General features: G+C 40.8%; 1 protein-coding gene across 1 annotated transcript; it reads left to right on the forward strand.

Annotated features, from left to right (window-relative positions):
* The first annotated feature begins 1,520 nt into the window (after nucleotides 1-1,520).
* vps11 (VPS11 core subunit of CORVET and HOPS complexes) lies at nucleotides 1,521-11,366 on the forward strand. Its single transcript, XM_044371262.1, has 16 exons — nucleotides 1,521-1,711; nucleotides 2,591-2,739; nucleotides 2,824-2,959; nucleotides 3,071-3,234; nucleotides 3,478-3,725; nucleotides 3,830-4,031; nucleotides 5,923-6,074; nucleotides 6,344-6,530; nucleotides 6,763-6,906; nucleotides 8,128-8,325; nucleotides 8,484-8,645; nucleotides 8,787-8,920; nucleotides 9,171-9,373; nucleotides 9,881-10,052; nucleotides 10,321-10,543; nucleotides 10,787-11,366. Exons 1-16 carry the CDS (start codon nucleotides 1,570-1,572, stop codon nucleotides 10,949-10,951), a joined length of 2,781 nt encoding a protein of 926 aa, XP_044227197.1. The 5' UTR covers nucleotides 1,521-1,569; the 3' UTR covers nucleotides 10,952-11,366.
* The last annotated feature ends 2,065 nt before the right edge of the window (nucleotides 11,367-13,431 follow it).

Consider the following 13,431-nt stretch of genomic DNA (forward strand, 5'->3'; position numbering starts at 1 on the left):
CTCATAACAAGATAGCTGCTGAGCTGCGAACTCAATGGAAATATATGTGGAGGTTTTAAGTCCAAAGGACTTGCTGTACCATATGAGCATCCATTAGACTGATAGCTGAGAGATTCTTGCATTCTGAGTGGTGGGACAATAGCTAACCCTGCTATTTCTTTTTCCTTTGCAGTAAAAGTGAAAGTCTGTTCAGGACAGTTTATAAAACAGGGACGCTCCTGCAATCAGATAGAACAATTGAATGCTTGAGTTTCAACTTATTTATTACCGTTCCTTTTTATAGGTTTAGTCAAATAAAAAACTGAATATACAACTGAATATGCATCCATTTATACATGAACATGTATAAGAATATCTACCCTTTACTGGAATGTAGATCATGGCTTCCTTTTGGGTTTTTTTGTGAAGAAGAGGTTATGCCAGATCTTTTAAGTCTCTTTCCTCTGATAGTTTGTACAACATGTGCTTAATCTAATTTATGTTAATGATGATCATCATGACAGATATGTTTTTGATTATTACAGCCCAGTTGTTAAAATGCAGCCTTGCCTTACTGGAACCCCTGCTTAGTGAGGGATCCCTCAGCCACCCCACCCTCCCCGCCCCATCCCTCCCACAACTCCTATGTCATAACACTGTTTGCTGATGCAACTATTATTCCTTTTACACTTTCTGCTGACGCAACTATTACTTCTTGAACACCTATTAAAATAACATCTATTACATCTGTGCATTTGTGTGAAAAGATTTTGTTGTTGATTTGTTAAACAGTGCTCCTATCATTGAACAGTTGTATGCACCTGCAGTTATACTCTACATGGGTTATTATTGCTAGAGATGCACCAATCAGACTTTTTCAGTGCCAATACCAATACCCAGGCTTTGGGTATTGGCTGATACCGAGTATCAATCTGATACCAGTGTTTAATTAATAAGCTGTATGCCTCACTGTGTGGAAGAGACTGGCATCATTCTCTCATGTGTAAGTTAACATCAGGCTTAACATAAGCATTGCTTTCCTAGCTTCATCAAACAAAATGTAACAAATAAATACACACGATACCTGAAACAGCTATTTGAGTCAGTATCAGACTGATATCAGTATCGTTATTGGTGCATCTCCAATTATTTCCTAGTTTTAGGTTGAGCCCTCAAATCATATGACAAGCTCCCACAATAGACAGTCTTATGTAACATAAACAGTAAGTTATATTTTCATAATTTATATTACTGACACACAATACATAAATATATATTGAATAAGCTGTTGAAATAACCCAAACTCTCAGCTCATACCACTACATCTGATCATTATGAAACAAATCTATCTCCATAGTATATGTACATTATTACATCTGGCTCTGATCTGACATTCATAGGCAGAATCAGAATGAAAACTAATAAGAGGTCACCAAACAGTTAAAAAGAAATAATAAGTCTGTCAAAATAACTTAAATTAAATGTGATGGTATAACTATACAATATAATGTAATGTAATAAGCTTCCGGTTTGCTCACGTGACTTTAATGTCACATGACACCGACCTAGCTACTTGCTAGCGCTAATACAATGGCAGCGTTCCTACAGTGGAGGAAATTTGTCTTCTTTGATAAAGACACGGTGAAGGATCCTGTGGATAATGGGAAAAACTTTGCTCTTCCAAGCGGGATATCGGCTTGTGACTCCGGGCGGGGTCATATTGTTCTTGGAGATATCCTTTAACAGCATGGATGAGCTAGCTCGGCTATTGACAGCTGATGCTAGCCCCGACTCAGCAAAAGTGAAAACAAACGGTAAACCGGTTGAAAATACGTTTTTTTGTGGCCTGTCTTTGAAATGAATAGATTTCATCTCAACAGTAAATGGGCAGCCAGATCCAGGCTCTGCTCTGTTCTTTGGGATTGGAAAGACTGTTCAGAGATCTGCCACTTTACTGTGACTTGCTGGTGCAAGAAATGAGAGAAATGGCCTAACGTTAGACTTCTCGAGTCGTTAGTAGCAACCATTTGGGGCCACATTCAATAAACTGAACACCAGTTAGTTTAATGACTACCATTAATAACCCTACAGCCCCTCTCCTCCTTAATAACGCTAATCTAGAAAACGTGATGCTTCGCAGGCAGCGGAGCATCAGGTGACTTTTTATTGAAATAATATGCTGCCCTTTGGATCGTCTTTATGCTGAGACTTCCTGTGGATTATTAAAAAAACCAAACAGCGGGTTTAAGTAATGTTGTGGGCGGTGTGCTTGACAAGTAAGCCATCATTAAACTAGCAAATATGTGATTAGAGTTTGTTTCAGCACCCCATCCAAAACAAACAGTTGAGAGTGACGTAGCACTGACTTGTTTGCATGCTTTTGTCATATCATAACTGTTTTTGAATTTTTCAATTAATACTTAGCATGGAGATTTATATTCACTGTAAGTTCCAATTTATCTACAGACAAACCTATTTAAAATTGGGACATGTTCTACTAAACTACTAATGGAATGACCACTCTTGAATTACCGCACATGGCATAAATGTCCAGTTTACAGCATCTCTTACTCCCACTGTATATAACTGTCCTTAACTCCCATAATGTTACATATGGATGGCAAGATCTGGCTTTTGACACGCTCCCTGCAGTTGACATCTTTTCAGGCCTACAAGTTGCGGGTAACACACCTCTACCAGCTGAAGCAGCACAGCATCCTTGTATCAGTGGGGCAGGATGAACATGGAATAAACCCTCTAGTAAGTGCACAGTCTTCCAGAGAAACCTTAAACACAGAGCAATTGTGTCACCCCCACTAAACTGAATCTGTCTTTGTTATACAGGTAAAGGTCTGGAACTTGGACAAGAGAGACAGTGGAAATCCTCTCTGCACTAGGATTTTTCCAGCAATTCCTGGCAACAAACCGACTGAAGTGTCTTGCCTCAGTGTACATGAGAACCTCAACTTCATGGCCATTGGTAAGACACAAGGAAAGATCTGCTTTCTGCCTTCTTGCTCCAGTGATCACTGTTTGCATATTATAAAGCTTTCTCTTTCCAGGTTATAATGGATGCTGTGTATCTTGACAGGCTTCACAGATGGCAGTGTGGTTTTGACCAAAGGTGACATCACCAGAGATCGTCACAGTAAAACTTTGACTCTGCACGAGGGGACCATCCCTGTCACAGGCCTCGCCTTCCGCCAAGTGGCAAAGGTCACACATCTGTTTGTTGCCACTCTGGAGAAAGTCCATGTAAGTCTGGAAGCTCCCAAAACACATGTGGTGCATGGAGAAGATGAGATCTTTCAACTATTCAGCAGCCTTACATTCAGCTTATCCAACATGTCAGTTTATTCAGCAATTTTTAAAGAGAGTGTAATGGTGGTATTGCTCACTACAGCACTACGACTGAAGTTCTGAGGTTTTTATTACTCCATTCTAGTGGCTGCAGTTTTCTGACCTTGCATCCATTGCCATGGTTCTCTCCTTGCTCAGTGCTACACCCTGTCCATCAAGGAGTATCCCAAAGTAGAGCTGGATACACACGGCTGTGCACTGCGCTGCTCCTCCCTCGCAGATCCCTCCCAAGATTCCCAGTTCATTGTGGCTGGAGATGAATGTGTGTACCTGTACCAGCCTGATGAACGAGGGCCCTGCTTCGCCTTTGATGGAACAAAGCTTTTGGCCCACTGGCATCGCGGTTATCTGTTCTTACTGATTAATGATGCAAAGTCACCCAACAAGTAAGGACTACGCTGAATAAATTAGATGAAGGTGCAGCGATCATTGTAGGGATGACATGATGGCTGTGACAGATGTATGTTGACAGTGTTCATTTTCTGCTCAGGACAGCGTTTGGTAGCAGGGAGAGCTCTCCGTCAGACAAACAGCTTCTGACCATCTATGACCTGGACAACAAGTTCATCGCCTACAGTGCCTCTTTTGATGATGTCATTGATGTGGTGGCAGAGTGGGGCTCCTTCTACATCCTGACCAGAGATGGGAAAATGTTTGTTCTTCAGGAGAAAGACACGCAGACCAAACTGGAGGTGAGTCCAGAGTGTTCCACCTTTGTATCTTAAAGGACAGGTTCACAATTGTTTAAGTCTGTCTTCAAACAACAGTCAGGTGACCGTATGAACAGTGAAAGAGTGTAATCATTCCTCCTGTTCATACTGGTTATTAAAAGATCCCCTTAAATGTGCTTTCAATGCAAATGATGGAGGACAAAATCCACAGTGTGTCCACACAGTCATTTAAAAGTTGATGTGAAGCTTATATGAGTCTTCAGCAGTCTGACTTAGTCATATCAAGTGGGTATCTGACACATTTACAGTCTTTTTAGCATCAAATTCCCTCTTTGTGTTTCCTCAGACAGTGTTTCCCTGTTGAGCTGTGGTGAAGTATAGTAACAAAAAGAGGGACTTTGTCACTAAAAAGACTGTAACGTTGAAAGATATCTACTTGACTTGACTCATCTTGGACGCTGAAGCTTCATATAAGCTTCAGATAAACTTTTACATATATTTTTGCACAGAAGCAGTACTTTCTCCTATCACTTACATTGTAAAGGCCAATTCATACATTCCACGTTGTAGTATGTATGGAACTGTGTCTGCGGTCCGTATGCAAGTCCCCGCGCACACTGTTCCATACATACTTCAATTGGGGGTCCACAGACACAGACGCGCTTCACATGTGTGCAGATTCCAGCGTGATAACCTTCCAGAGTTGTAAAATCCACTCTATGAGTATTGCAAACCACTGTGCAGGTTTTTCTGATCAGCCTTTAAACGCAATAATCTGTTATTCAAACTGGATTTGCTGGATCGTATTTCATTGTCTCACTGGCACTTTAAACAACATGCGCACACCAACACAGCTCATTGTATTGTTTGACACAGGGCTGTTTTCAGTCTGAATGCAGTGAGGAGTTCCTGTATGTTGCATAACAACATGAAAAAATGGAAATTAGAAAAGCGACAGCTTAATGAGAATAGGAATACAGTACATGTATAAAGTAGATGAGCACATGCACAGTTGGCGCACTTACTATGTGTACAGTACACACGGGCACAAATTTTGGGCTGCATGTGAATGTCCATAGAGTGGTCCATGTGGACCCTTGCGGACATGGGTGGTTGATGACATTTACGTCACTAGGACCAACGTGGCCACACGGACACGGAAAGCATGATACGGCCTTAAGTGCATTATGAAGGAATTTTCTAATGGTCAGCGTGAACAATAGGAATGACCTGTTTCAATTCATTCATCTATTTTATTTGGGCAACTGACTTGTTTGAAGACAGACTTGAAGAATTGAGAACCCGTCATTTAGAATTATTATCAATCCAGATTGACTTGTGGTTACCTGTGGTTACTGGTGGTATCAGCAAGTGCAGTGTAATACTACAGGTCCCAGAATTTTGGGAACAGCACACACTTTTTCAGCAGTATTTTATCAGAAATAAAACAAAAGAGCAACTAGTGTGTGGTGTATCTGTTTCTTTTGATAAAGAAGTCAGTCAATAATCAGTCTTTTTCCATCATTCCACATCTGAATTCATGCTGCACATGTGAGTAGTTTTCCTCACAACAGCAGGGCACAGTTAAGAGTTGGTAACCTTGCTGAGGAGTCAGAGGTGAGCAGCCTGTCACCTGCAGCTCTTCATCTATAATAACTCCTGACTGCTCCATTACTCCCTTGTAAAAATGAAGACTGAGTGGCTGATGAAAAAATGCAGAAAATGACTGTTTTCTTGTGTTGTAGACTCAAAAACAGGGTTTGATTTCATGAAACTCATAAGAATTTTGATGATGCATAACTTGACGATTAACCGTAATGAAGAGTTGGAGCCCTTCTAAATCAGCTTGGTGGCTGTTATTACTCTTGTGGGTCAGGTAACAGAGGTGTCGCCTCCTTGTTTGTCTTTTAAGATGCTGTTTAAGAAGAACCTGTTTGTGATGGCCATAAACCTGGCTAAGAGCCAGCACCTGGACAGTGACGGACTGTCAGAGATCTTCAGACAGTACGGTGATCACCTCTACCTTAAGGGAGACCATGACGGTGCCATCCAACAGTACATTCGGTAATTGCATCACTAGACATTTGCCAGGGTTGAGATATGTGCAGTGTGTGACTCATCTTTGAGCATTTTATTTACTATCACACCATGTAGAAGTGTTTAAAGTATGCCAGAGGAAAGGGGCTGTGTTGATTCTGTGTTGGTTTTCAATGTAACACTTAAACCTAGTGCTTTCTAATTGCCCAGCAATTATTATTAATTCCAGAGACTGGACTGCTGACCAGTCTCCTATCAATGAACCAGTCTGAAAATGTAACATTATTGTCCCACAGCACCATTGGGAAACTGGAGCCATCTTACGTCATCAGGAAGTTTCTGGACGCTCAGAGGATCCACAACCTGACAGCGTATCTGCAAGCCCTGCACAGGCAGTCGCTGGCCAACGCAGACCACACCACACTGCTGCTGAACTGTTACACCAAGCTGAAGGACAGCTCCAAGCTGGAAGAGTTCATTAAGGTGACTGGTGAAAATGAGCACTGAGGATGTAGGTTTTGGTGGTAAATACACCTAAAAAAGTGAATTGACTCATACTGTAAAATCTCTGTTATGATGACAGTTGTACAAAATACCAAGTGGTTCCATCAGAGAACTGCTGGACCTAATTTAAAGCCTGCGTTCTTAATGAACAGATCACTAATGGCTGCCATACACTATTATAAGACCGGATTATGTTCTGTATTTTCAACAGAGCAGTGAAAGTGAGGTCCACTTTGATGTTGAGATTGCCATCAAGGTTCTTCGGCAGGCAAGCTACCACAGCCATGCTGTCTTCCTGGCTGAGAAGCACATGCACCATGAGTGGTACCTGAAGATCCAACTGGAAGACCTCAAGGTAAAAATCATGCAAGCAGATGTACAAACCTATGTTGGGGAAATATATGTAGATCATCTGCTGGAGCTCTCCTAAGAATTCACCTGTCTGTGCTTGGATGCTTTTGTCCACACTGTGACAAGCTGAAATTACCTATGGTCACCTTCTTTTGGTGAGAAGTAAATCTTTACTATGTCTGATCCAGTGATGCTGAAGCTCTTGCGTGTTCCTCAGTGTGCTTTTTTTCCCATTACCCTAAAAAAGGAATCATTATGAATACATTACTTCGGTATGAAGAGAAAATGCGCTTTGATCAGATACAACACCATCCAAATTTTTGTAGTAATATGTTTCTTCCTGTCACAGTTTGCCAGCACGCCACTTATTCTCAGTCAAATCAAATCACACAGACACTGCTACACTCAACAGTGTTCACTCTTTACAGTGTCGACAGGGTGTCTGATGCCCATCAGCCATGAATCCATTTAGAAATCATAGAAAAAAGGTGCTCGTTATAACTTTAGGGGCCGTATTTCTCAAGTTTCTCAGAGTAGGAAATCACTCCTAGCTGGCCAGAAATTCTCAGTGACGCATTTTTGGTCCTACTTTTAGAACTAGGAGTAAAAGCATTTATCAACTTTATGAACTTAGGAAATCACTCTTTTCTCGGTGGAGGTGTCCTGCCCTGTTAGGACTTTCCAGGAGACATCATTCAGGCACAGATCTATTGCGAGCGGAGAGATGTTTAATGAAAGCTTGATGAGAATAAATATATTGACAGATTGTTTTTTACAAAAAATTTGAGAGAAGGATTGAAGAGAAGATGCCATACAGTGGTGCACCACAGTGCGCAGTTTGCGACAATTGCCTGCGCAATTAATTTTAGGTTCAATATTCATATATTCAGCAATCTGATTATTGGGGGGGGGGGCATTCATGATGCCCAGAAGATGAATCCTACTGACTTTGTTGATCCTCTGACTTTTCCTCTAGTGCCACCATGAGGTTGACAGTTTTGGTTGCCATGACATTTGGTTCTCACATTCATGTCCCCTTCAGAATGAACTGTAATCTCTTTGGTGATCCCTTAGCTTTTCATCTAGCACCATAATCAGGTCAAGATTTAAAATTCTCCAATACTTTGGTTTATGTCAGCCCCGCTACACTTCACCGCCAGCACCTACAACAGCATGTGATATGCACAGTAACTCACTTATCTTGCTGTTTCCCTCTAAAACTCAGAACTACCAGGAAGGGCTGCGTTACATTGGACGTCTGCCTTTCGAACAAGCTGAGAGCAACATGAAACGTTACGGCAAGACCCTGATGCACCACGTTCCTGAAGGTACCACACTGCTGCTGAAGGGCTTATGCACCAACTACCAACCCAGTGGAGACTCTGCTGAAAAAGACAGCCAGGAGAGGAGTCGGGTCAATAAGGTCTGTGTGCAGTAATGTTGTTCTCTGTCATTTTCACATGATGCTGTAATGGCCCTGTGGTCCTGAAATGACCATCCTAGAGTGATTATATACTCTATATAAGACATATATCTGAAACAGTTTTCTTTAAAGACTGTCAATAATTATTTTGTTTTCAGGCCAACTCTGAGGAATTCATCCCAATTTTTGCCAACAACCCTCGGGAGCTGAAAGCCTTCTTGGAGCACATGATCGAGGTGGACCCCCGTTCTCCACAGGGTGTTTACGACACACTGCTGGAGCTCCGACTGCAAGACTGGGCACACGAACAGGACCCTGAGGTCAGTGCAACACACACAAACTAGTCGTGAGAAGCGAAAAGTTTCAGAAATGTTGTTTTACAGATGAGAGAAATCATTTAAACTTTTAAACGTAATTCAGTTGTTAATGGTCTCATTTTTTCTAATTTATATGTTTGGCAGAGAAAAAAGATCCTGCAGGGGGAAGCTGTGTCACTGTTGAGGAGTGACAACACTGTGTTTGATAAGGCCCTGGTCCTCTGCCAGATGCACAATTTCAAAGAAGGTGTTCTCTACCTTTATGAGAAGGGCAAACTGTAAGTAAGGGAGACAAACCAACAACTGAATATGTATGAACTGAAGCCCATTAATGTGATAGTCACTGCTTCCATGTGCCTAAAGGTGTGCCAGTAACAACACAAGCCAGTTTACAGCATAATCTCATATTTATTTATATAGAACACGTGTTTGTTAGGTGTTTCCCTACCTGTTAAGCTAGGAGACTTGATCCAACATATGTATAACATTATTGATGACAAATTGGACCTAATTTGCATTCATGTGCAGGTACCAGCAGATTATGCACTACCACATGCAGAATGAGGAATACGGAAAAGTGGTAGAAGCCTGCAAGCGCTATGGGGACCAAGAGGGTTGCCTTTGGGAGCAGGCGCTGGGATACTTTGCCAGAAAAGAAGAAGACTGCAAGGCCTACATCAGTGAGGTCCTACATCACATTGACCAAAACAACCTGATGCCTCCATTACTTGGTGAGCTGATGGAAATTAGATTTCATATTTCATGCACACTCGTTTGTATTGTGATCAAAATGCCATATTAGATTCAGTTCAGGTTAAGATGTTCCTTCCTTTTGAAGACTCTTTGCATTAGGGCTGCAACTAACGATTTCATTATCGATTATTGTTAATTATTTTCTCAATTAATCGATCAGGTGTTTGGTCCATAAAACGTCAGAAAATTGTGAAAAATGTTGATCACTGTTTCCCAAAGCAAAAGATGACGTTCTCAGATGTCTTGTTCTGTCTTATCCAACAGTCCACAACCCAAAGATAATTCGGTTTACTGTCATAGAGGACAAAAGATGGAATCAGAGAATTAAGAATTTTTGCTCTTAAAAATGACTCGACCGATTAATTGATCATCAGAATAGTTGGAGATTAATTGAACGATTGGCAACTAATCGATCTTTGTACAGTCGAATTAGTGAAAAGAAGGTGTTTGCACAACATTAAATGCAAGATTTCTGTGCGCTGTAGTGGTGCAGACACTGGCACACAACTCGACAGCCACTCTCTCCGTCATCAAGGACTACCTCATCAACAAGTTGCAGAGGGAGAGCCAGCAGATCGAGGATGATGAACGCAAAATCCGCCAGTACCGCGAAGAAACGGCTCACCTCCGGTCCGAGATCCAAGAGCTTAAAACGAGGTGGGTCACACGAGGAATGGGATTTCCAGGAATATTTATCATCTATTCAAGTCTGTGATAAACAACACCATTTCTACCAGTTTCCTACTGAGCACTTCTGTTATCCTCACTGTAGTGACTGTACTGTTGTCAGTTACAGCCACTGTAGCTCAAGGGGGTGCTAGTGGTGGCAGGTGAGGGCTGCCAAACAACTTGTGCTGATGTCATCCACAAATGTCATGGATTGCCTAATACACCTGTAAATCTTAACCCCAATATTTCCACACAGTGCCAAGATATTCCAGAAGACCAAATGTAACATGTGCAACAGCCCCCTGGAGCTGCCATCTGTTCATTTCCTGTGCAGCCACTCCTTCCACCAACACTGCTTCGAAAGCTACGCTGAGAGTGAGGCTGAGTGCCCAACTTGCACTCCAGAGAACCGCAAAGTCATGGACATGTTGCGTGCGCAGGACCAGAAACGTGATCTGCATGACCACTTCAACAGACAGGTAACAATACTTGAGCTTTGATGTGAACCATGAACCACAGACGTGTTCAATCATTCTCCCCATTTCATTCATCATGATTTTCTATCATCAGTTTTGGGCTGTATTTTTAGCAAACACATTCATCCGCAGGGGGAAATTAGTTTAGACATTAATTATATTTTAGCTGTTGACTGTATTGCAGTGTGCTTGTTGTCAAATTCAATGACCAAATGCAAGTTCTTGTTTCTTTTCTATGATTTTCAGTTACGGAGCTCTAATGATGGTTTCTCAGTTGTGGCCGACTATTTTGGTCGAGGAGTGTTTAACAAACTAACTCTGGTCACCGACCCACCTGGCAGCAAAACTGTTGGGAGTCTAGAAGTCAACCTGCAAAGAGACCTTCTCATCCACACCAAGAGGAACTGCTAGAAACGCCAGCTTGTGATTATGGTCTGAATCCTATGTGACAGGGCACTTTGTGTCCACTTTCACATCAGTGACCACATGCTTTGCTGCACAGGATGCCACTTTATTTAGCAGCCATCGCTGCTGCCCGCTTTTAGTACCTGTGATGGACTTATTTACATAAGTGCGTTCCTAGTCTGAGTTGTGATTTATTGAGGATGTGTAAGGAAAAAAAAAAAAAAAAGTACTTTAGGTTAAAACATGTAATACTATGTCTTAACACCTTTCTGAATCACACCTTGGAGAGTTTTGCTTTGGTGTGTTTGCTTGTATTCTGTTGTAACCTTGCAAACAACACTCAAAAATGGTTCAGTTATGTCACTAATGAAATTATTTAATGTCTGTCAATCTAAATTGAGGAATAAAATATTGAACAGTATCATCCTTTTGTGTATTTTCTTGATACAGCCTTGTCTCTAGGCTGGGCTTATGCGTTTTTCAGTTTGTGCCATCTGCCTTGAAAACACACATTTGTCATATGATGACATCATTCAGTATATGACATCCATTATATGATTATCATATATCAGATCACATGACATGACACTACATTTATTTGTCATATATGACATACAGTATACAATACTGTAGGGGACAGCTGTGGATCAGGAGGTAGAGCGGGTCGTCCACTAATCGGATTGGCGTTTCAATTCTCGGCTCCTCCAGTCCGCATGTCGATGTGTCCTTGGGCAAGATACTTAACCCCAAATTTCTCCTGATGGCTGTGCCATCGGTGTGTGAATGATTAGATTTCCTCTGATGGGCAGGTTGGGACCTTGCATGGTAGCTCCTGCACTCATTCAGCGTATGAATGTGTGTGAATGGAAGAATGTGATTCGTAGTGTAAAAGAGCTTTGAGTGGTTGGAGGACCAGAAAGGCGCTATACAAGCACAGTCCACTTACCATTTGTATTTTAACTGAATGTTATTGGCACCACTGATAGATAGGCATGGCATGCACAAACCACCTGATTAAACTCTGCTCTGTGATGCTCTGCTTCTGAATCACACTGGGTCCTGCCTGCAGGTCGAGTTAGACCATTATCAGTCATATCCAAAAGGGCTTTTCATTGGAGGCTTTTCATGAGCTTCTCTCCATCAAATTTGATTCACAACTTGTCCTTTCATTCTCTTTTAAATATTATGGAAAGTCATAACTGTTACCTTATTGCTGCAAATAAGCTGTATTTTACTTTTTAAGGTGGATTTTTACAACTGTAAATTTACATAAACATACAGCTTTAACAAATAGATTATGTGTCTGTCTGTTAATGCAGTTCTTTTTCTACATGTGTTGGAGAAAGATGAGATCAGATGATCAACCTTCTGCTCTGCTGCACCACACTTGTGGAACAGCCTTCCTAACCATCTGAGGGCAGCACAGACCCTAGACTTAAAAACCTTTCTATTCAGGGAGGCTTTTTCATCTTAACCCTTCTTAGTATTTGTGTTTATGTTGTGTGTTCTATGTTATTAATACTGTAGCACTTTGAGTTTAACTATGAATGAAAAGTGTGGTACAAATTAAAATTATTTTATTATTATTATTAATAATATTAATACTACTACTACTACTACTACTACTACTACTACTACTACTAATAATAATAATAATAATAATAATATGTGTTGATTTTAGAATACCCATGTAGAGGCCAGGTGTTTTCCTGAACAAGGCATTTTTATAATATTAAAATTGTTAGTATAACAGTAAACGAGATACAGCATTTATTCAAGTTACCTTAAGTTCACTTAAAATAATGTTATAAAATAAACATTTAACTAAATCAGTTACTTATAAATAGGCATGTGGTTTCTTCAGCCTTACCTGGAAATGTCGTCATTCGGTTTACGCCTACCATCTGGACGTGGACCAATTGGATGCAGCCAAAAATCATTTCACGAAGTCACTCACCTCACGTGGACCAATCACGAGGCAGTGCGTGGAGCGTTGTGGGCGGGCTTTGTGTTTGACGGTCATTGCTAGTTGTTGCACGATTGACGGGCTTAGCTACCGGATGCAGGGGGTTTTTCTTTCAAAACAAAATCGCATAAATTGTCACCGCCAAAACAAGTAATCAAATGCTCAAATAACAAGTGTACTGTAATTATGAAATTACATTATTTTTTAAATCTAAGACACTTGGTAGTTACTTACAACCCTGTGTTGAACATGTTTAACTAATTTGTCTGTTTTGTGTGTCTGTTCCAGATGCAAGATGTTTATTATCACTCCGGTTATACAAGTACAACTGTGTGAAATACTTTGGCTGCCAGGCTCCATTACAGTAAAAACAGTAAATAAATATAGAAGATGTATAAAATATAACAACAAAATATAAAAATATACATATATTTATTTGAAAAGTATATATGTATATATATAAATACTATCTAGTCTTAGTCATACTATGACTAAGACTATAAAAGCTCATTGGGCTGCA

The sequence above is a fragment of the Thunnus albacares genome, chromosome 13 (assembly GCF_914725855.1).
Source record: "Thunnus albacares chromosome 13, fThuAlb1.1, whole genome shotgun sequence".
Taxonomy (NCBI): Eukaryota; Metazoa; Chordata; class Actinopteri; order Scombriformes; family Scombridae; genus Thunnus; species Thunnus albacares.

What these genes read in the sequence shown, in the direction of transcription:
- vps11 (XM_044371262.1), top strand. Translation starts at nt 1,570, where the DNA reads ATGGCAGCGTTCCTACAGTGGAGGAAATTTGTCTTCTTTGATAAAGAC. An exon ending in GATGCAAAGTCACCCAACAA is followed by an intron (nt 3,726 to 3,829) that starts GTAAGGACTACG and finishes TTTTCTGCTCAG; the next exon opens with GACAGCGTTTGGTAGCAGGG. An exon ending in GCCATCCAACAGTACATTCG is followed by an intron (nt 6,075 to 6,343) that starts GTAATTGCATCA and finishes ATTGTCCCACAG; the next exon opens with CACCATTGGGAAACTGGAGC.